The sequence below is a fragment of the Meles meles genome, chromosome X (assembly GCF_922984935.1).
Source record: "Meles meles chromosome X, mMelMel3.1 paternal haplotype, whole genome shotgun sequence".
NCBI classification, from domain to species: domain Eukaryota; kingdom Metazoa; phylum Chordata; class Mammalia; order Carnivora; family Mustelidae; genus Meles; species Meles meles.
In genome coordinates this window covers 11,444,693-11,465,279 of record NC_060087.1, presented here as the reverse complement: position 1 = coordinate 11,465,279, position 20,587 = coordinate 11,444,693, and the positions used below count along the sequence as shown (strand labels likewise).

Below are 20,587 nucleotides of genomic sequence, written 5' to 3'. Positions count from 1 at the left end.
TTCTTCTGCCCTGGGCTGCAGGCCATGCGGCGTGTGTGGAGACCCTGGCGGCCCATGGGGGCGACGTGGACCATAACATCAGCCACCTGGGCACGCCGCTGTATTTGGCTTGTGAAAACCAGCAGATAGCCTGTGCCAGGAAGCTTCTGGAGTCAGGTAAAGCTAAAAGCACACAAAACAAGGAAAGAGAATGAGAAATGGAATGTCTTTTAAAAGCCGTTTGTATTTTAACGGGGAAGAGTGTGGGCCGTAGAGTCGGTCAAGGTCAGGGTTCTTGGAGGCTGTGTTCTGGGGCGGGGCAGCGGGCGGGGGGGGGGGGACACATAGATTTTACCCTGTTTGCACTTCCACTCCTGTTCTCTCGCTTGGAATGAGGGTAAGGATGGTGAGCATATCTCCTCCCAGGGTGGTCCTCGGTGATTATTGTTCTCTTCCCTTCCCTCTCACCTCCTCCCTCCAGCCAGTCCCGTTCTGAGGCCAGCAGGACTCGCACAGCTGCTGGAGACTGGCTCAGTCTCCCCTCTGGGACCTTCTTCTCCAGTACTTGCCCTGTTTTTAGCTCATTGTTGATCTTCTGTGTTCCTCGGAAAGGCCTATGTCGCATCATTCTTTTGCACCTCCTTGGTGTTATCTAGAACCTTCTGCAACCTTGGAACACCACTTCGTTACCCCTGTAATGACCCGAGTCCTGCTTATTCTTTAAAACTCCAGCAACCCTTCCCTTCCCTTGACTGTCCTGTGGTGCCTGTTGCCTTCTGCTCATGTGACAGTCATTGTCACGAATAAGGAGAGTCATTCTCCTTCTCTTTCCCTCTCTCCCTCCCACCATCCCCTCCTCTCTCCCTCATCCCACCCCTTTCCCCCAATGCTCTAGGTAGATTTTAAGTTCTAGTCAGGAAAGGGCAGGGTTTCCCATCCCTCACAAAACCAAGAAGAGAGCCGGAACAATCTAGTTACCTTGTGTTGGGTGGACATAGGTTTCCATTTTCCTAGGGGAACAGCAGCCCAGGCAAAGCCACATGTCCCCACATGTCCTGGTGGGAGCCAGCCCATCTGGCTCGGGTGGGGATTTGTAGAGCGTAGGGATGGAATTGGCTTGGGATGGCCCCAGAAGAGGAGGATTTTTCTAGAATGTAGCACACCTACGGTCAGCACTCAGAGGCAAGGTTTTAAACCTCATATGCTACAAAGCTTATGTTGTACCTTCAGTCATGTTGTCACGTGGCACTTTCCCCATCTTAGTCGATGGAATCAAGACACATCTCCCACTTTCCCAGGATTGCCAGGCCCGCTGTCGAAGCGCTTTTGTTAAGGACTGTTGAGGAAGCGTGCTTCGAGAAGGGGAACACTTGGGCTCAGCTCCCTGGTTGACTCTCTCCTTCTTGTGACTTTTCAGGAGCCAGCGTGAACCAAGGCCGAGGCCTGGACTCCCCCCTCCATGCGGTGGCCAGGGTGTCCAGTGGCGAGCTGGCACTGCTGCTCATGGACTTCGGAGCGGACATCCGGGCCAAGAACGCCGAAGGGAAACGCCCCTTGGAGTTGGTGCCCCCCGAGAGCACTCTGACGCGGCTCTTCCTGCAGCGAGAAGGTGCTTTTCCTTTGCCCGAACCTAAGCCTTAATCCGTAGCAACTCCTGCGGGCTCTCGCAGGAGGCAAGTGCTGACCGAGCTCTGACTTGTGAGACTATGAGATCCTTCTCTGCCCTCGCCGAAAGTGGGGAGCTGAGCTCATTGACTGTTCAACAAGGTATGGTCCTGGTCACGTGGTCAGGAACCACCTGTGGTTTGCAATGTTGGAGACCAGTTGTTTTGGTTGATCTAATACTCCGTGTGAGGTAGGCCAGCTTTGAAAGAATGAACACGATCTTCAAATTTTGATATGAAAGTTTTCTAGAACATGGTTTAGAACGATGCACCAGAATCCTCTTCGGGGTTGGACAATGCCCCCCTCGGGTGCCTTAACTGCCCTACGCATGGATCAGACTACTGGGCACTTGCTCACTGGGGGCAAGGATGCTACTCGAGATAGTGCTAGAAAGTCTTCCTTTAATGATCGACAGCAGTCTGAGGGCATTTACTGTTGCAAGTCCATCGACACCTAAGTCCTCCACAAATAAGAGCCGACACTTCTAACCCAAACAACTAAACGTGGTCATTGGGTGCTGTGCGAGGGGGTCGGGCTGTGAGGTCAGGGTGGGCTGGGGAGAGGAGCAGAGACCCCTCAGATGGCACTCGTAACTGTCCCTAGACAGAGAGCAGCCAGCTCATGACCTCCTTTCTTACTAGAATGTGGACTTTGTTAAGTTTTTCGAGGCGGTGGGACTTTGAAGCCGGCTTCCCTGCCTGACAGGTTCTGATGGTGGGTTATGGGGTTATACTCCGCCTGCGTGCTGAGAATTAGGCCTCACCCTGGGCAGAATTATAAAGTGGCTGCAGAACCTTCTTCCTCCTACTCCGACTGCCCGGGGTACTTGCAGCCAAAGCCCTGCCTTTGGGGCCCCCAAATGCGGCCTGTGTGGTCCTCACCAGGCCGCTCTTCCTGCATTGTGATGATTTGCTTTTTAAAAAATTCTCTCTATCTATCGCCTGTTTCTCCAGCAGGCACAGATGGCACAATGCTTGGGGCCCACGATGTTTTTAGGGGCCACAGAAATATGTTCATCTCTTTTAAAATCCGAACGAAAAAAGGGATAAAACTCAACCTGGATTAGGCGTGCCTTTATACCGACACGGTGGCAAAATACCATTTTTTTTTTTAAACTGGGAAAGAGATCCACAAAAGCAAAAGTGCCTCGTGGCCTCCTAAAGTTACAAAGTCATGGACACACACACGTGTGTGCGTGCGTGCATGCACGCTCGTGTGTGTATACGTGTGTATCTATCTCTATCTCTATCTCCAGTCCCTCATCCCTTGCCTCAGCAAATAATCGCATTGGATTTTCAGTTTGCCTCCCCTGACTCCTCCCTTCCACTTGATGTCCGCAGGCCATTCGTAGGCACGTACATTGCCTTTCATTCCTTTCATTCGCATTTTGGCGACAGTGGGGTCCATGATCCCACTGGCTTGTAGAATGTCATTTGCTCCTGCAGAGAATTACTGCTGCTTTTGCCCCCATGAGTCATTTTTTGGGGTTTTGGTGAGGTCACCTCTCAGCAGTCTGGAAGGCCACGGACATGGGGCCAAGCCAAGGGCAGGGAGAGCCAGACCTGCAGATTCAACCCAGCAAATTCTATCTCCGATCGTCCCTGGAAAGGAGTTCTGGAGTATTCCTACCCCAGTAGCCTTGAACAGCATCTAAAGCAGTGTTTACTCGCGGCTCACCATGGAAACGACAGATGACCCCCCGCCCAGCATGGCCGGAGCCACCCTCAAACCCACTTTGGCTTTAAAGCATCATGAGTGCTGCTGGGAAAAAAAAAAAAGTGCTCCGGAGTCCACGTTGACAAGACTGCATTTATTTTTGTTTGCGCCACCTGTTTCGCGGCGTCCCTGGCCTCAACCCGCCAAATGCCGGGAGCACCTCTCCCCCAAGTGGTGACAAGCAGAAGTGTCTCTACCCTTTGCCAAGTGTCCCCGCCTTTTCCCTTCCACCTGACCCCCTGCTGAGAACCACTGTCCTAAAATGTGAACTGTTGGCTGGTTCCGGGTGCGAAGTCTGTGCTGGTTTACTGTTCAGCTCTGAGTTGAAGCACTCTGAATGCAGAATCAAAAACAACTGGGACTTAAGGTAACATATCCTTGGGCTCCACTGATGGCTCATCAGATTTGAATTATCGTAAAAGGCTTCATTGTAAAACTCTTTGTATCTAGACATGCCTTACTTTGGGGGAAGTACCTTATTTTTAAAGGTAAAATACAAGAAAGCTGTTGAACGTGAATTTTATTTTCAATATTGGGAGTTTTGTGTAACTTCCTAATTCCAAAATTAGCTGCTTTAAGCCTCCATTAGTGAGATTAAGCTTTGATTTTTTTTCAGTCTGCTCTACATCAAAAGCTAATAAGCTCATTTCAGTGAGATACCAGAAAAGAGAGAACATAGCCTAAAAATGCCTCCTACTACAAAACCCCGAAAATGGTGTTAAGCAGAACCACGTTATTTCCCTATGGCAGTGTTACCTCTTGTCTGCTTTCAAGGAGAAGGAACCTTAGATGACGCCAACATGTGGCTTGTCTTGCGATCTCTCTCCAGGACCCCCCTCTTTGCTGCAGCTCTGTCGCCTTAGAATCCGGAAGTGCTTCGGGACCCAGCAGCATCACAAGATCAAGGGACTCGTCCTTCCCGAGGAGCTGAAACGTTTTCTCCTTCATATGTAAATGTGTCGAGGGACCAGAGTCACAAAAAACCCACCAAGATTCTGGAGTGTTGCGGCCGCTGGCGTTTTGGAATAAAATCAGGTTCATAGAGCTTGGCCAGTTTCGTCAATGAGATTTTTATTTTTGATGGAAACACACTGGGAACTTCTGTGTTATTGGTTGGGAGGCCTGAGACCTTTCCCCCTGCTCCCTGGAAGAGGGTGGCGGTAATCCCAGCTCCTGTTTGAGCCACTGCTGAGCCAGGACCTGTGGCCCGTTTGTTGAGTTCCTCATGGTGAGTTCAGGGAAGCCAGATTCCAGGATGGGTTTTCTGAGGCTAACCCGGGGACTTGGGTGTGAGGCCGAATTTTCAGACACGACTCTCTGGGCTCCATCCATTACGTGGGAAGGAGGATAAAGAAGAAAGAGATTTCTTTGTCTACCTCTGCCTCTTTTTCTTTAAGATTTTATTTATTTGACAGAGAGAGAGAAAGAGACAGTGAAAGGGGGAAGATAAGCAGGGGGAGTGGGAGAGGGATAAGCAGGCTTCCCACTGAGCAGGGAGTCCCACGCAGGGCTCGATCCCAGGACCCTGGGATCACGACCCAAGCCCAAGACAGACGTTTAACGACTGAGCCTCCCAGGCGCCCCTGACTTTTTTTTTTTTTAAGCTTCCCCATTCTTATGACAAAACCACTACTGCTATAGTACAACCTAGGGGCCGTTTCTTTTTCTTAATCAAAATGTCATATATATGTTAAGCATGTTCTAGAACTGTGCCGTCCACTACAGCAGCTACTAGCCCAGTGGTTCTCAATCAGGGGTGATTTTACCCCCTAGGAGACATTTCTGGGGCAACATTAGGAGACTTTTTTGGTCGTCACAACTTTGTGGGGGTCGGGAACTGGGGTGGGGGTACCCCCCAGAATCTTGTGGGTAGAGAGCAGGGCTATTGCTAAAGCAGCCTGCAGGGCACGGTGCAGGCCCCCAGCACAGAGAATGAGGCAGGCAGTCCAAAATGCACAGAGCGCCCAGGTTGAGGACCATTCCACTAGCCATCCGTGGCTGGCTAATTTTAAAAATGTAAATTAATTAAAATTGGATAAAATTAAAAATCCAATTCCTCGGTGTCACTGACCACATTTCAGACGTTAATAACCACACGCTGCCAGGGGCCCCTGTACCAGACAGCAGGCACAGATAGGGATCATTGCAGAAAGTTCTAATGCTCCATTGTCATGGACGTTTGTGTTGGACAGCACTCTTCAGAGCTTAACAGGTGGATTTTAACAGCCTTTCAGTTTCTGATTTGCACGAGACCTGTAATACAGTTTAGTAATAATAGCTGTCGTCAGTCTTGTCTCAGGGAAATGAATTTGGGGCTCCATTGTATTAACAGAAAGAAAATGTTGTACCTACTTAAAGCCAGTCCTTACCTGTAAGATGACACGTGGCCTCGATGATCTCTAAAGATATTTCTGAGATCATTTCTGTGATTCTAAATTCAATTTGCTTTTGGGGTGGGGGAGCCCACTAGAATATTGTTCTAAACTGTCCAACTAGTTACCCCAGCAGATGGCGCTGCTGCCACATAATCCCTTCGGCAGAAAGGCCTGTTCCTCATAAACGACCCATTGTAAGGCAGTTTACAACATGGGCTCTGGAAATTTCCATTCAGGAACAAAAACTTTGTAGTGATAAATTCTATTGCCACTGGGTTTCCTTTTGCCCTTCCCGTGTACCCCCAAATGCAAATATGACTCTACAGAACCCCACTTCCCTGCTCCTTTGTTTCCCTTTTCCATCTGATCATGTTGACATTTACAACTGCTCAGAACTCAGACCGAAAGAGAACATCAGCATCCTGCTACTTGCTAATTCACTTAATTTCTCTAACCCATTTATTCAGGGAATATTTCATGCCCGTGTCTGCGCCAGGCCCTGTTCTAGACCCCACGGTAGCCACAGCGAAGGAGACAGGCAAAGATACTATATTGACTTTCCGGATCTTAACACTGTAGTTGGGGGAATCATTGGCTAAGGAGTAAGGAATGATAGACTCTTTGCTATAATTTTCTTTCTGAAAACATCAGGTCAAAAAATAGCCTGGTTTCTCATTTAAAATGTATCAGGCAGACTCTTGCTTATGTTAATCTTCCCTCGGCCAAAATCCTCTGAGCGCAGGACGGCACAGAATTACTAGAACAGCATTTTTTCTTCTTAAATCTTCCAGACAATTAACCAATTTGCAAATCCGTATAATAGATGGTCATCTCCGCAAATGGGAAAAATACCACCACCATTGCAATTTGGGAAAATTTCACATTACCACGCTTAGCAATGCTCAGAAAGAAGATTCAATTTAAATAGGGAGTCTATTTTTATGAGTCTCGATGTGGTTATATTTGTAAGTGGCATCTACCTTCGAACACTTGATCACAATCTGGCACAGCCTCATAAATTCTGTCATCAAACTGGTTCCATGACATCTAATAGATCTGCCCTCCCCCCAGTGCACGAGGGATGTAGATTTTTAGCCTCAGGAAACGGTCTTTTAAAAATGGTAATTACTTTGTCTGTTTTTAGAGTGCAAACTGAACTCCTCTATTTATTGTAGCCCGGTCTCCTCTATTGTCGGTGACTGCATTCCCTTGGTTTTATTCCAGTAGAAAATGCTGACTGTTTGGTACCCATCTGTAGCACAGTTCTTGTTCTAATGAAACAAGTGAGCAAAGAGAGGAAGGCGGGGAACGACAATTGATTGACTCTGGGTTTGTACTGGGGCTGATTGATGTGGTTCTGTACTCCATGTACCAGGTTGGAGTGGTTAGTCATTAAGCAGACGCTTGGGGCTCAGGGACAAGGGACGGAGATGTGCTGGGTTGGGTATTTATAATACAACGGACGCTTAGCCTTAGAGCTTGAGTGTAAGACTCAGGCAGCATCAAAAGCAATTAAACACCACCTCTCATTTTAGTGGGCTTGCTAACGGCCGGGCCCTACAGATCCGTGATTTGTAAGCCTTACCTCAAACCCTCACAACGCTGTTATCCCCATTTTCCAGATGGGGGTGCAGATGGGTTAAGGAATTTATAAAAGTTCACACAGTAGTTGGCTGTGCCAGAGTTTAAGGCATAGGCCAGAGCTCCTCTGCAAAGCACTCTCTCCTCTTTGATAAATTCTAGAGCTAGGATCCCTGGGTCCTAAAACCACCTGTCAATTTCAGGCCGGCCTTGGAAGTGGAGGTGGAGCCTCATCCGTAGGTCAAAGGTCGGGACACACCTGTAGGATGTAGCGCCTGCCTAAGGTGGACATTGCCCAGCCATCTCCCCAGCTGAAAGAGACCAGCCTGCGGGACCCCAGACTTGTTGCTCTTGGCGCACGCAGCTCGGCTGTGCGGGGTCAGGGATGCCGGTGAGTACTGAAAGGTGCCTTCCCACGGGAGCGGCAAAGTCCTTTTTTTTTTTTTTTTTTTTTTTCTCTGAACGGGGAGAGTACTTTGTAATAACTCGGTCAGCGTCAAAAATCTTCACCCGTAATGTGGCAGGGCGGAAAGGAGGCTGCCTGGGCTTCGAACAAAATCGTCTAACTGATCATGTGTTACGTGTACCTATTTGCTTTATTGTTTCACTGTACCAGTGTTCTAGTGCCGCATACTGAATTCTCGCAAACGTAGTGGCCTAAAGCAGTACAAATCTATGTTCTCCTAATTTCTGAAAGTCAGAAGTCCAGGCCCTGTGTGACCGGATTCTCCACTCAGGGTCTCACGGGGCTGAAATCTGGGTGCTGCCCGCGGCTAGAATTCTTCTCTGGGGCTTGGGGTGAAGGTTGTGTCTTCCTCCAAGATCGCTGGTTGTTGACAGAATTCGGTTCCTTGCACCTGCGGGACTCACGCCCTTGTTTTCCCGCGGGCTCTCAGCTGAGAACTGCCCTGCGCACCTACCGGCCTCCCACAGTCCCTTGCTCTAGGGCCCCCTCCCTAGGAATTTCACAGGAGGGAAGCCAGTGCGGCTTTCTTCCCGGCCAAGTGGCTTGACCTCTCCGCAGCTCCTCTGCTGCGGCCAGCCGGAGGAAACTGCTTCTAGAGGGTTTGCCTGATTAAGTCCGGCCTACCCAGATCATCTCCAGATTTGGGACCTTAGTCACATCTGCGAACTGGCAGAAGGAGTGTGGATACCGGGGACCCAGAATCTTGGGAGACATCTTAGAATCCTGCCTACCACACCTGCTGATGGCTCATTGCCATCAGGTTTGTGCTGAGTTGTCTGAAGTCCAATATATAACAACATGATCATGATTATTTTTGTCAAGTCGAACACATGTATGGTGTTTACTGTATGTAAAGTATGTCAGGCGTGGCTCTCAGGTTTTCACAAACATCAACTCCCATAATACGTGTAATAATTCTTTGATACAGGTGTGTTATTATGTCCATTTCACAGCTAAGGAAAGGGCAACAGAGAGGTCAAGTAACTTCCCCAAGGCCACACAGCCACCTATTCACCTATTTTGTCCCCCCAAACGTATGTTGATCATATGTTGAAATCCTAAGCCCCAAGGTGATGGTATTAGAAGGTGGGGCCTTTAGGAAGTGATTAGATCTTGAGGGTGGCAGCCCCATGCTGGGGTTAAGTGCTCTTATGAAAGAGACCTCAGAGAGTTCTGAGATTTTATTTATTTCTTTGACAGAGAGAGCACAAGTAGGCAGAGAGGCAGGCAGGGGGAGAGGGAGAAGCAGGCTCCCTGCTGAGCAGAGAGTCAGATGCGGGGCTCCATCCCAGGACCCTGAGATCATGACCTGAGCCGAAGGCAGAGGTTTAGCCCACTGAGCCACCCGGGCGCCCCCAGGCAGACCTTTTACAGGAGTCTTCACTGAAGTTTATAAAAACCAAAAGGGAACCAAGGAGCATGCTTATGCAACACCGGGAAGTTTGCTGCTGGTGCACCTGCTGGCCCAGCCCCTGGCCAACTCCCCTTGCGCAGAGAATGTGCGTCCCTTACCTCGCCTGACTTCCCTGAAGCATTTCTCTGTGATGTCTCCCCCACCCCCAGCAGAGTGGAAGCCAAGACAGACACTAGCCCCCTGGTCTGCTTTCTGCTCAAGGCCCACCTTCCATGCTCTGGTTTCCTGTCTGAGTCCCTGGCGATGTCACTGGGAGTGATCAGTCCCTACTCACTAAGGCGTGAGTCCCACCTTCAGGCTGTACTGGCCACCATGTGATGGAGAATGTCCTACAGCCTAATACACCCTCCAAGACCTTTGGACTCCTTCAAGTGTATAAATTCTCACTGATTTGACAAGATTGATTTTCTACCCTTTACTTTGCAAAATCCATTGTGAAGCCGAAGCAAGTAAAATTGATTTCCGCTCACTTTCCTCCCCACCCAAGGCCTCTTTGCTCACTTCGGGCGATATGAGATTTTTCAACTTTCTATATACCTTTTGAAAGCTTGGGGTTTTTTTTTTCTTTTTTCTGAGTACAGTGAAATCAGGTGGTTCTACAGGCCTGTGTGGGAATTTTAATGCAACGTTTTTCTCCGTGTTTAAGCCTCACAGGCTTAGAAGATACGGCTGTTGGAAGCCAAAGTATTTACATTGTAAACGTTGTGTTATGACCACGGAAACTGATGATGGTATCACTGTGCTTTTCACCCAGTACATGTAGTCCTGTGAGTTGTGGTGTGCAGAATCGAATGTACTAGGTGTGGGTTTTATTCCTCAGCATACAATGTAAGGAGCACCCCGTTTACTTGAGTTCTCGAAAGTGGATTTAATTGGTCCCAAACCACCATCAGCCCTGCCGGAAATTCCACCGTGGTCATAAGATGACCCCGCTGAAGAGTTAAGCAGGGTCTGTTGCCCCGAACCTGCAAGGAAGGGCTCCTGAAGCTATTTTAAAACATTTCCGCTCTTTTTGGAAACTGGAATCTGTACAGTTGCCTCTTCCACAAGAGCTTTCTCCTTGTATGTCAGCTAGCTCAAAGCTTCTAGTCCTTGGGACTGAATGGTTGCTGATGGAGTCTGAGTGCCACGATCGGGGTTATAAGTGGGCCTGTTGTCTCACCTCATTTCAGATCAGATGTGTTCCCCAGGCCAGTAGTGCTTTATGCCCTTCGTCATGAGGACAAAGGGTACAGGAAGGAGCCGCACAAATGCATATCAATCTTGACTCTTGGGAAAACCACTGATAGCCGGAACCGCCCCCCAAAGCCGAGTCAATTAGGTGCACTTTCTATGACAGATGTATTTTTTCACTCTTCGTAGGAAAGACTGACAATCCAGTAGCAAGAGCCGTGGGTTATTTGCTGCCCAGAGACAGCCTGTAGAGCGTCGGAGGTGCAAATGGTCCCCTTGGGCCCTCTTGTGTCCTTTGGCTCCTTAATGTTTTTTCTGATCCAATCACTTCACTTGTTCATTGGGTTGAGTGAAAATGCGCTCTGCTGTTGTGAGATTTAGCAGTAGAAGAGAGGAAGAAACAAATCCGTGTGCTAGTACTGGCTACAAAATGAAAACATGGTACCAGCGATCTGGAAGGATTCTGGGCAGTGGGATTACTGATGTCTTGGTTCCCAGGCTGCAAGTGGACGGTCTTTGCCATGCCTGGTCAATGGTGACTCCTTTCCCTCTGATTAATGAATAAGCCATTCTCTGTCTTTAGTTCAATAAACTGGGGAGCAAAGGCAGCTGTTCTGCTATGGATCCCCACCAGTGGTGGCGATGCCAAATTAGTTGTCAAATGAGGCTGGCAGGTAGTTTTCCTTGGGCTGCAAATTTTTGTGTCTCATGGGATTTCCACTGTAGGTCAGGACTCGAGACGGCCCGCTACTTGGAAAGGTGAAAAATTGCAGTTTGATGTGAGACTTCTGGCTGCCCTCTGCTGGAAGAAGTGACGGAAACAAATGACTTCTTTCTGAACACCTTCCTCTTCTTAGGCTTGTCATAGGGCACCGAGGTCCCTCTTTAAGTGGAGAGTCATGGAATAATGAGTTCCTCTGAATTAGTGTTAGTTATGTAAAGAGTGACTCAAGAATAGGGAGGAGGCTTGTTCCCCTCCCCCCCCCACCCCGCCATGTGGAATAACAGGACAAGATTTGATGTTTGGCTGCTCTGGCTGTGGAGGAGCCCCTGTAGCAAACAGCTTGCTTGACTAGTGGAGACAACGTAACAACCTTTTAGTACGCCTGCCTTGGTACGGGCGATAGCTTCTGAGTAGCTGTACCCTGGTGAATTTTTGAGATTCGAGTCTTCAGAAAAAAAATGTAGAGACATCTGATTTGTAGCGTTTACCAATTTCTGCGGTAGACTTATGCCCACCGTGGCCAATTTCAGCCCACCCACCTGATTCTGTGGAGCCGGTACCACTTGGCTTCAGCCACCTGCGCTTTGTAGGAATGGTTAAACCTCGCACAGCGAAGCTGGCTCCTGTTGACTGACGTTTTCTTCTCCGGAAGATCTGCTGGATAGGAGAGTTCAGGGCCCGTGTTTTGATATTGTTCCTTTTACTGGTGCCTCGCCTTGATGGCTTAAACACAAACTGAGGAGAAGCCGCCTAATGATACAGATTGATTTGTCTACTCCAGGTCAGTTGTAGGTGGCCTCCAACTGCATGTTTTCATCGTGACGGTGCGGGGTTGTGGAGAGAACTTCGTGTTGGAGTGTGGGTGAGGCCCACTGGGCAAAAGATCTTTCTTTTCTCCCCAGATTTCCTCATAATTGACCATTTCACTCTGGGACAAATCGTACGTTGCCTACCCGCGTCCTTGCATCCCCAACAACTTAGGAATAACAGCCAGGCACCAGCTTCTTCCAAACCAACTCGAAAGCAAGTGTATGGGGCTGTGCACTTTACATTCATCTTCTCTGCTCTCCCTCTGCAAGTTCAAACAGTAAGGTAATAGATGAAAGACGGAAATAAGATGTCAGCAAACTCACCAAGCCCAGAGCAAACTCTGCAGTCTTCTCTGAAAAGACATCACCACTTTGACTCTGAAAAATATAACGTACAGCATGGTGACTGTAGCTAATAACACAGTGTGGTGTATTTGAAGGTTTCTATGAGTAGATTGTAAAAATCCTCATCCCGAGAAAAAAAAATTTTTTTTAAAGATTTTATTTATTTATTTGACAGAGAGAGATCACAAGTAGGCAGAGAAGCAAGCAGAGAGAGTGAGAGGTAAGCAGGATCCCTGCCAAGCAGAGAGCCCGATGCGGGACTCGATCCCAGGACCCTGAGATCATGACCTGAGCCGAAGGCAGCGGCTTAAACCACTGAGCCACCCAGGCGCCCACCGAGAAAAAAAAATTTAACTCTGTGAGACAATGCATGTGAACTACGGTTGTGGTGTACATTTTGTCATATACACAATTGTCAGATCATTGTGTTGTACACCTGGAACCAATACAGTGTTAGAGGTCAATTATATCTTCATACAACTGGGAAAAAATAAAAATTAAAGAACAGATTCCTGGAGAGAAGAAAAATGAACATTAAAAAGGAGTTTACTCCTATAATTCAAAAGAAGTGAACATGCTTTGCTCATTAAAATCACTAATCAGTTTTGAATTCCCTAATTCTTTACAGTACAATTTAGAAAAGATATTCCCCAACTGTAAAATCACACACAGAACTTCTAAAAACACTGGTTTCCCAACCTCAGACTTGATGACTGAGAATCCCACCTGGGGTGGGGAGTGGAGAGGAAGGGCAGACCCTGTGTTTAAAAAAAGGACTCGGTTAGTGCTCAGATAAGCAGACCTGAGAGTTAAGTGGTGTTTTCTAGATCAGCAGTCCATATGGGAGCTAGAAAGACAGAGGGATTTACGGATTAATGTTGCTGGTGATAAGAAGTCAAACTTCCGTATCAGTGGCCCATCAAAATGGCTCCCCACCAAACCTCTGGCTCCCCGAACTTGGCGATGGGTCTCACTGTGGTGTTGGCCAGCTGCTGGCCATTTCCTCTTCCTGCCCCTAGAACAAAGTCTGTGAAATAGAGAAGGTTCTGGAAGTACTAGGGAAACTGAAAGCTATGCCCCATCTGGGTGACTCTGCCTTCAGAGGCTGGAAGAGCTGTCAGAAAGACAAGTTCTTAGCCACTTGTGGCCCTTCGTGGACATCAGGTTTTGGACTTTGAGTCAATGTAGATTAGGTATGCCAACTGCTGTTGCAACTGACCGTGAGTTAGCATCTCTGTGCCTTATGATAACTGACTTGAGTATAATCAGCAGGCAAACATGCTCTTTATCACTGTCCATCTTTCTAAGCTTCTGTATATTGATTTCCAGCCTCAGAGCTGGGCCAAAACAGCCTTGAACTCAAAGTGATAATTCTACTCCGCCTCTTTCTGCACTTACTTATTCATCAAATAATAAATGCAGAAGGTCCACTATGGTCCAGAGATACAGCAATAAAGAAAAAATTAGACCAGAAACCCTGCCCTCATGGAGTCCCCTAATGGGAGGACAGTTAAAAAATTATAAAAGCAAAGTAATAACAAATACATATGGTAATGTAGTAAACAAAATCATTAAGTAAAATTTACAATATATCAGATGGTGCTTAGTGTCACAGATCCAAGGAAGAAGAGGGAGCGTTGGGTCGGGATTGTGCACTATCGGTGGCTCTTAAACAGGGTTTGGTTGCTAACGAAGACTCCCAGGACCTTTAATGACTGTGCTGACAAATCTGGAATTTATTCCAGGAAGAGGGTGCGGTGGAGAAAGAGCATTAAAGTGAGGCTAGGCATCACAGCCAGAGACCGTCTGGTAGCAAGGGGTCTGGAGAAGTCAGGGCTGGGGCTCTATTGCCCTCCGTCCGTAAGAACTGTGGCAAGAATGCATTCTTGCTTTCCGATCAGGAGTCAAAAATGTGTACATGGGACCCCTGGAAACCAAGAACCTCCAAATGGAGTGTTGGCTTGGAGTTTTTTCTATTTTGCCGGTTATATATGCATATTTCTGCTGTGTAACCACAGTTACCAGCAGAGAGCTCTGAGGGGCTCACTCTGATTGGATATAGATCGTCGGTCTTGCTGTTATCAATAAATAATGTTGACAAGCTGGTACAGACTGCTTCAAACTCCCCCATCCCACAGTCGCCCAGCAGCACAATTAGCTAATAGTTTTCATGCCTTGACCAGGAGTCATTGCCCTATAGACACGCTTCTCACTTAAACAGAATAGCTTGGGCCAATTCTAGGCATGCTACAATGAACTCTCCCAGAACAGATTGCAATTCTAAATATGAAGTCAGGGAGTTTACCTGAGAAGTGACATTGAAGCCAAAATCTCAACTAGCGGCAGAACTAGCTATCTACAGATCTGAAGGCAGCTCCTCTCCCTACTCAGGCAGGGAGAGCAGCAAGTGCAAAGGCCCTGAGGCAGGTTTGTATTCAGGGAAAAGCAAGGGGGTCTCTGAGGTCAAGGCTGAATGAATGATGGGGAAACTTAGTAGATGATCTCAAATAGGTAAGTTACCAAAGCTGAGTGGAACTCTTGAGTCACATGGTCTTTGTTTTCAGACTCTGTCTTGCTTTCCCCTCCCTGTTGCCATGGACTATGTCAGTCCATTAGAACAGGAATTCTTAATGTGAGAGTCGATGGCTAGAATTCCAGAGGCTGGTATCTTTAATTTTTTTAAAATCTGTATTTTATACCATGAAATGGAAATGGAACATTTCTTTTAATTAGGAATTCAGGCAACCAAAGTAGTATTAACAGTACCTGTTAACTTGGCTCTGCATGGATCTCACAGATATTTTTATATCCCATTATAGTTGTAGCAAATATTCTGAAATATCTTTTATGCTCCTCACATCTTTGAAATTGCTGTAGTTATTAACCTGCTGCTAGATTACACATGACCATGATCTTCCTGTCTCCAGATCAAATGGTGAAGTGAATATTTTCACAAGTGGAGTTATACTCAGAACATTCTAAGAGTATAGATTTGAAAGTTGCTAAGAGAGTAAATCTTTCTTTTTTCAAGATTTTTTTATTTATTTGAGAGAGAGAGTGTGGGGGTCGGGTAGGGTGTGAAGGGGCAGAAGGAGAGGGAGAGAATCTTAAGCAGACTCCCCGCTACATGGGGAGCCCAATGCTGGGCTCAATCCCATGACCCTGAGATAGTGACCTGAGCCAAAATCAAGACACTTAACTGACTGAGCCACACAGGCTTATCCTAAGAAAGTAAATCTTCCTAGGTTTTAAAGATTTAATTTACTTATTTATTTATTTTTTTTTAGAGAGCAATAGGGTGCAAGCAGGGGGAGGGGGAGGGACAAGCAGACTCTGTGCTTAGTGCAGAGCATGGCACAGGGTTTGGTCCTATGACTGACTCCAAGATCATGACCTGAGCTGAAATCAAGAGTCAGCTGCCTAACTGAATGAGCCACCCAGGCATCCTCCCCCCAACCTTTTTGAAAGGAAAGTAAATCTTAAAAATACTCATAAGAGAGAAAAATCAAAGCTATGTACAGTGAGGATGATAGCTAGATTTATTGCGGTGATTATTTTGCAATATATCTGAATATTGAATCATTATGTTCACCTGAAACTAATATAACATTATATGGCAGTTATACTTCAAGAAAAGAAACCAACAGCATCACCACAAAAGCAAATAAATAGCAATAATAATAATAATAATAATAATGACAGTTTAGAATTCCTATTAAAATAAAGCTCTAGAGAATTCTGATGTCTTTGAGAGATTATCATCCCCCTGGAAAATGAGCTATGGAAGTTTAATTTTATTCACCAGAGTGTAACTCTGTGGATTGGCTTTTCAATACTGGTGACCGTTAAAACAAACAAACAAAAAATGATACTGATTGGATATTAAACAGGAAGTGTCTCCCCTCCTCCCAAACACCACCCCACAGTCCACGGTTTTTTGTTTTTGTTTTCTGGAGCAAAGCAACAATCACCTTCACACAAAAATATCTTTTGAAGATTCCTGTAACTTGCATACATGTATTGTTACTTTATTTGTCGTTAATTTAGGGGGATAACAAAAAAGCACTCGAGTCACCAGGCTATAAATGTATTCATTTTGCTTATTTGTTTTAGATTCATGGAGGTACACTTCATATCCAATTCACAGAACTTTACCAGCTGCAAAAAAAAAAAAAAAAATGCTCAGCAAGAATATTTCCTATTAGCTGTTCCAAATAGATATGCAGGGTCTCCGGAATAACAGCTGGTATCTTGAGAAATTGAATTTTCCAGTGCCAGGTAGGGTTGATGAGGTATTAGCTCCTGAATGGAATATATCATATAAGATTTGACAAGCTTGAATTAATACCTAATGTTCTCGAAAGGGGTGGGAAATGATTGGAGAGCAATCAGGGAGCATTCCCAAAGAGGCCCCAGACAATGTGCGAGCAGATAAATCCGAAAATGCACCCCATTAGCAGGTCACGGATGACCTGGCCTCGGCTCGTTATGGCTGAGGGCAAAATGAAAGCTCGGGGAGGTGTGTGAACACAGCGGGGGGGCCACACCTTCCTGCTTCTTCCCTCCCAGGTAACCGGAAATTCATTGACAAGGCTTGGCAAGCCAGAGATGCTTTTGGCCCAGGGCTCCATTTCAATAAAGAACAAAAGGTCCTCTGTGTCTTGCCCCTCGGTTCTGTTTCAGTTGTGGGTCCGGGCTCGCAGTACGTCTGATGTCTCCCATTTCCCCCAGCAGCCCCTTCTCCACCCGGCACTGTGCTATGGAATCTTCTGGAGTCCAGGGTGGGGGGACTCCTTGACACCGGAGCGAGGGGGGATTTGGCCCCTTCCCCAGGGACATTTGACCACATATGGAGATCTCTTTGGTTGTCAGAACTGGACACTGTTGGCATCTACTGGGTAGAAACCGGGGTTGTTGCTCTGTGCACGCCCCCCCAACAAAGAACCCTGGTCCAGAATGTGAGCGGCAGCAAGGGTGCGAAACCCCGGTTTCAACGATGGGGGGCACAGCTGCCTGGGAGAGTTAGGCTGACAGACAGCACGGGCTTGACACAGGAGCACAGTGGCCACGGAGAGAAGACAAGAGAAAGTGCACCATGGCGTCTGCCTGGACACGTTTTCCAAAAACAGCTCTGTTCTGGACTTCCGATTGTGGCACAGAAATCACTCGTTTCTGTCCTGCTTTCGTGTTTCCTCTGGACAAAACGGGGCCGCCCAGACCAGGGAGGGCTCCGTCAACGCTCCGGCAACCCCCTGACAACCCCTCAGAAAAGCCTCCACCCTGGAGTCTCCCTTGTTCAGGGACTCATACTGAAACAGCAATACGGTATCAATGAATATCGGTTTATCCTGTATCAATCGTAATATATCATGCATAGTGAGATATGTCATCCTTCTCCAAATGAATATGATTTTTAGCTGCTGCCCAAAGAAAGAACTTGAGTGCAGTCATACCTCATATGGTGACAAATGGGTTTTCAAGCACTGTTCCAACCCTGCCCCAACGGGGGCTCAGAGACGCTCTGTCCAACCCCATGGAGAGGAAGGGCCATGGTAGGACGCTGGAAACTGTGGCAGAGAAGGAAGGAAGCACGTTTTCCCTCGGCTGTGGGACATGGGGATGGGACTCGGGCCAGGCCGACTAAGAAGCAGGGCAAACTGGTAATGAGTGCCGTCCTTGATCGGTAAGGACGACCCTCCGGCCAGGTGATCCTGAGGGATCGCTCCTGTGATCCCGTTCCCGCCACAGAATCTGCCACCCACCTATTCGAACATCTTGGGGTCTGCTGGCTGCTCACTCTTCCTGCTCTGATATTTGCTGGTGAAAGCCCAAAATGTTTCCTAGCAATGTATTTAGAGATTCTGGGAAACAGAAAAGTCCTCAAGGCGCCAAGAAATCGCTTTTGGAGCTCAGAGGGGCGTTCAGAGAACCCCTTCAGTCACCACGTAGGGCATCGCCGTCTCTGTTCTCCGAAGCCACACAGCTTTCTCTTGCCCGGCACTCCCACTCCCTGGGAGTCCTGGGTGCCCTTATCCAGTCCCATAGCTGTCAATGCCGCCTTTATACCAACACCCCCGAACAAGCACTAGGAAGTGACTCTCTGATTGGGCCATCACTGATTCATAACCAAGCAGGAGCTCAGCTTTGAGTTTGCAATTTGACCGTGGTGGCTGAAAGAAAATGGTAGGTGAGGAAGTCGAAAGAGATGGCCACTCTTTCAAGAAGAAACCAGCGATGAAGTCCAGGGCAAGGGAAGGTTGTGATCGATCTCTTTAGGAAGATGGTGCTTGATACAAGCGTCATATCCACATGGCCTGCCTCTGATTTCACTGATTTCAGAGGCAGCCCAGATGGACAGTCTAGATTTGCAGGAAGCTGAGTAGGCCTTTGTACAAGCACAGTCCAGAAATAGGAGGCAAGTACCCTCACCACAAGGGAAGGAAGCTACTGCGTAAGTGTGCGGATGTCCCACCTGTAGGGTGGTCATTTTTTCCAGCTTCTCCTGCAGAATGGAGCCCCCATTTCACACAGCGGAGACGTCAGTAAGGTGCCTTGATGTTGGCTTTTCCTCCTTCCCCATCCCGCTCTTCTCACTCACTCCTTCATTCCCGATTATTTTTTTTTAAGATTTTATTTATTTATTTGACAGGCAGAGATCACAAGTAGGCAGAGAGGCAGGCAGAGAGAGAGGAGGAAGCAGGCCCCCCGCGGAGCAGAGAGCCCGATGCGGGGCTCAATCCCAGGACCCTGAGATCATGACCTGAGCCGAAGGCAGAGGCTTAAACCACTGAGCCACCCAGGCGCCCCTCATTCCCGATTATTATTGCCTGATGTTCTTGCTCAGAGCTTGTCCTCACCAGCAGTGAGCGAACTCTTGGCTCTGCTGGGGTTTAAATAAAGACCATTTCCCTCAGTGCCCTGCCCAAATAGAGCTGTAGCATCTTTTTGAGTCCAGTGATCCTATCAACAGATTCCTTCCAGAACATTCCAGTTTACAGTGTCGTGAACCAGCAGCTCCCTGGTGCCCTTCTCACTGTTGCCGACTGTCCATCTCATGGGGAAGAGTCAGCCGGAGTAGGTCTCTCTCTTTTGTTTTAAGTCACTAAGTCCCAAGATTTCACTTCTGTCATGTTCCTCAGAGTGAAGGGGCTCAGATAACGAGTTCTGACTTTTCTGTGTCACTATGTCTGCTCATTTTATCATTGCTCTCCAGGGGTCTGGGCTTTGGATTTGCTTCAGGATCTCTATCAGTGTAACAGACTCTTGATCATATATTTTTGGTGACCAGGACTCCCTGGAATAGCCCTGTCTGACAACAATATTCTTAGTGTATGGATCAACTCTGGTCAGATTTCCCGCTGGTGATATTTTCAAGGCAGCTGGAGGACACCTGAGATTTCTGGTCCTGAGCTTCCCAAGAAGGCTGCGGCTCACCTTTAGGGCGCAACATGCTCCCAGAAGCCTGCAGAGGGCTGGAGTAGACAGAGAATGGAGGGACTAGATGATTCATTTCAGCAGGTGCAGCCCATCTTCCTGAAGTTCTTATGTCTTTGGGTAACTCCTTCCAGTTTGTAGGTTTTTTTTTTTTTTTTTAATTTCTTTTCAGTGTAACAGAATTCATTGTTTGTGCACCACACCCAGTGCTCCATGCAATACGTGCCCTCCCTATTACCCACCACCAGGCTCACCCAAACCCCCATGCCCCTCCCCTTCAAAACCCTCAGGTTGGGGCGCCTGGGTGGCTCAGTGGGTTAGGCCGCTGCCTTCGGCTCAGGTCGTGATCCCAGGGTCCTGGGATCGAGTCCCGCATCGGGCTCTCTGCTCAGTGGGGAGCCTGCTTCCTCCTCTCTCTCTGCCTGCCTCTCTGCCTGCTTGTGATCTGTCTGTCAAATAAATAAAATCTTTAAAAAAAAAAAAAAACCCTCAGGTTGTTTTTCAGAGTCCACAGTCTCTTGTGGTTCATCTCCCACTCTGATTTCCCTCAACTCCCTTCTCCTCTCCATCTCCCCGTGTCCTCCATGTTATTTCTTATGATCCACAAATAAGTGAAACTATATGATAATTGCCTCTCTCTGCTTGACTTATTTCACTCAGCATGATATCTTCCAGTCCCAACCATGTTGATACAAAATTTGGGTATTCATCCTTTCTGATGGAGGCATAATACTCCATCGTGTATATGGACCACATCTTCCTTATCCATTCGTCCGTTGAAGGGCATCTTGGTTCTTTCCACAGTTTGGCGACCGTGGCCATTGCTGCTATGAACATTGGGGTACAGATGGCCCTTCTTTTCACTACATCTGTATCTCTGGGGTAAATACCCAGTAGTGCAATTGC

General features: G+C 47.5%; 1 protein-coding gene and 1 pseudogene across 2 annotated transcripts in view; both read left to right on the top strand.

Annotated features, from left to right (window-relative positions):
• The window catches only part of ASB9 (ankyrin repeat and SOCS box containing 9), a 30,070-nt gene extending 25,665 nt beyond the window's left edge, over nt 1-4,405 (top strand). For both annotated transcript variants that reach the window (XM_045995583.1, XM_045995582.1), the window contains 3 exons: nt 22-156; nt 1,397-1,588; nt 4,190-4,405. In XM_045995583.1, coding sequence (XP_045851539.1) covers nt 22-156; nt 1,397-1,588; nt 4,190-4,314 — 452 coding nt within the window. In that variant the 3' untranslated portion in view covers nt 4,315-4,405. The remainder of the gene's footprint in view (nt 1-21; nt 157-1,396; nt 1,589-4,189) is intronic.
• Nucleotides 4,406-7,701: 3,296 nt separating this feature from the next.
• Nucleotides 7,702-20,587, top strand: part of LOC123935275 — a 28,827-nt pseudogene continuing 15,941 nt past the window's right edge.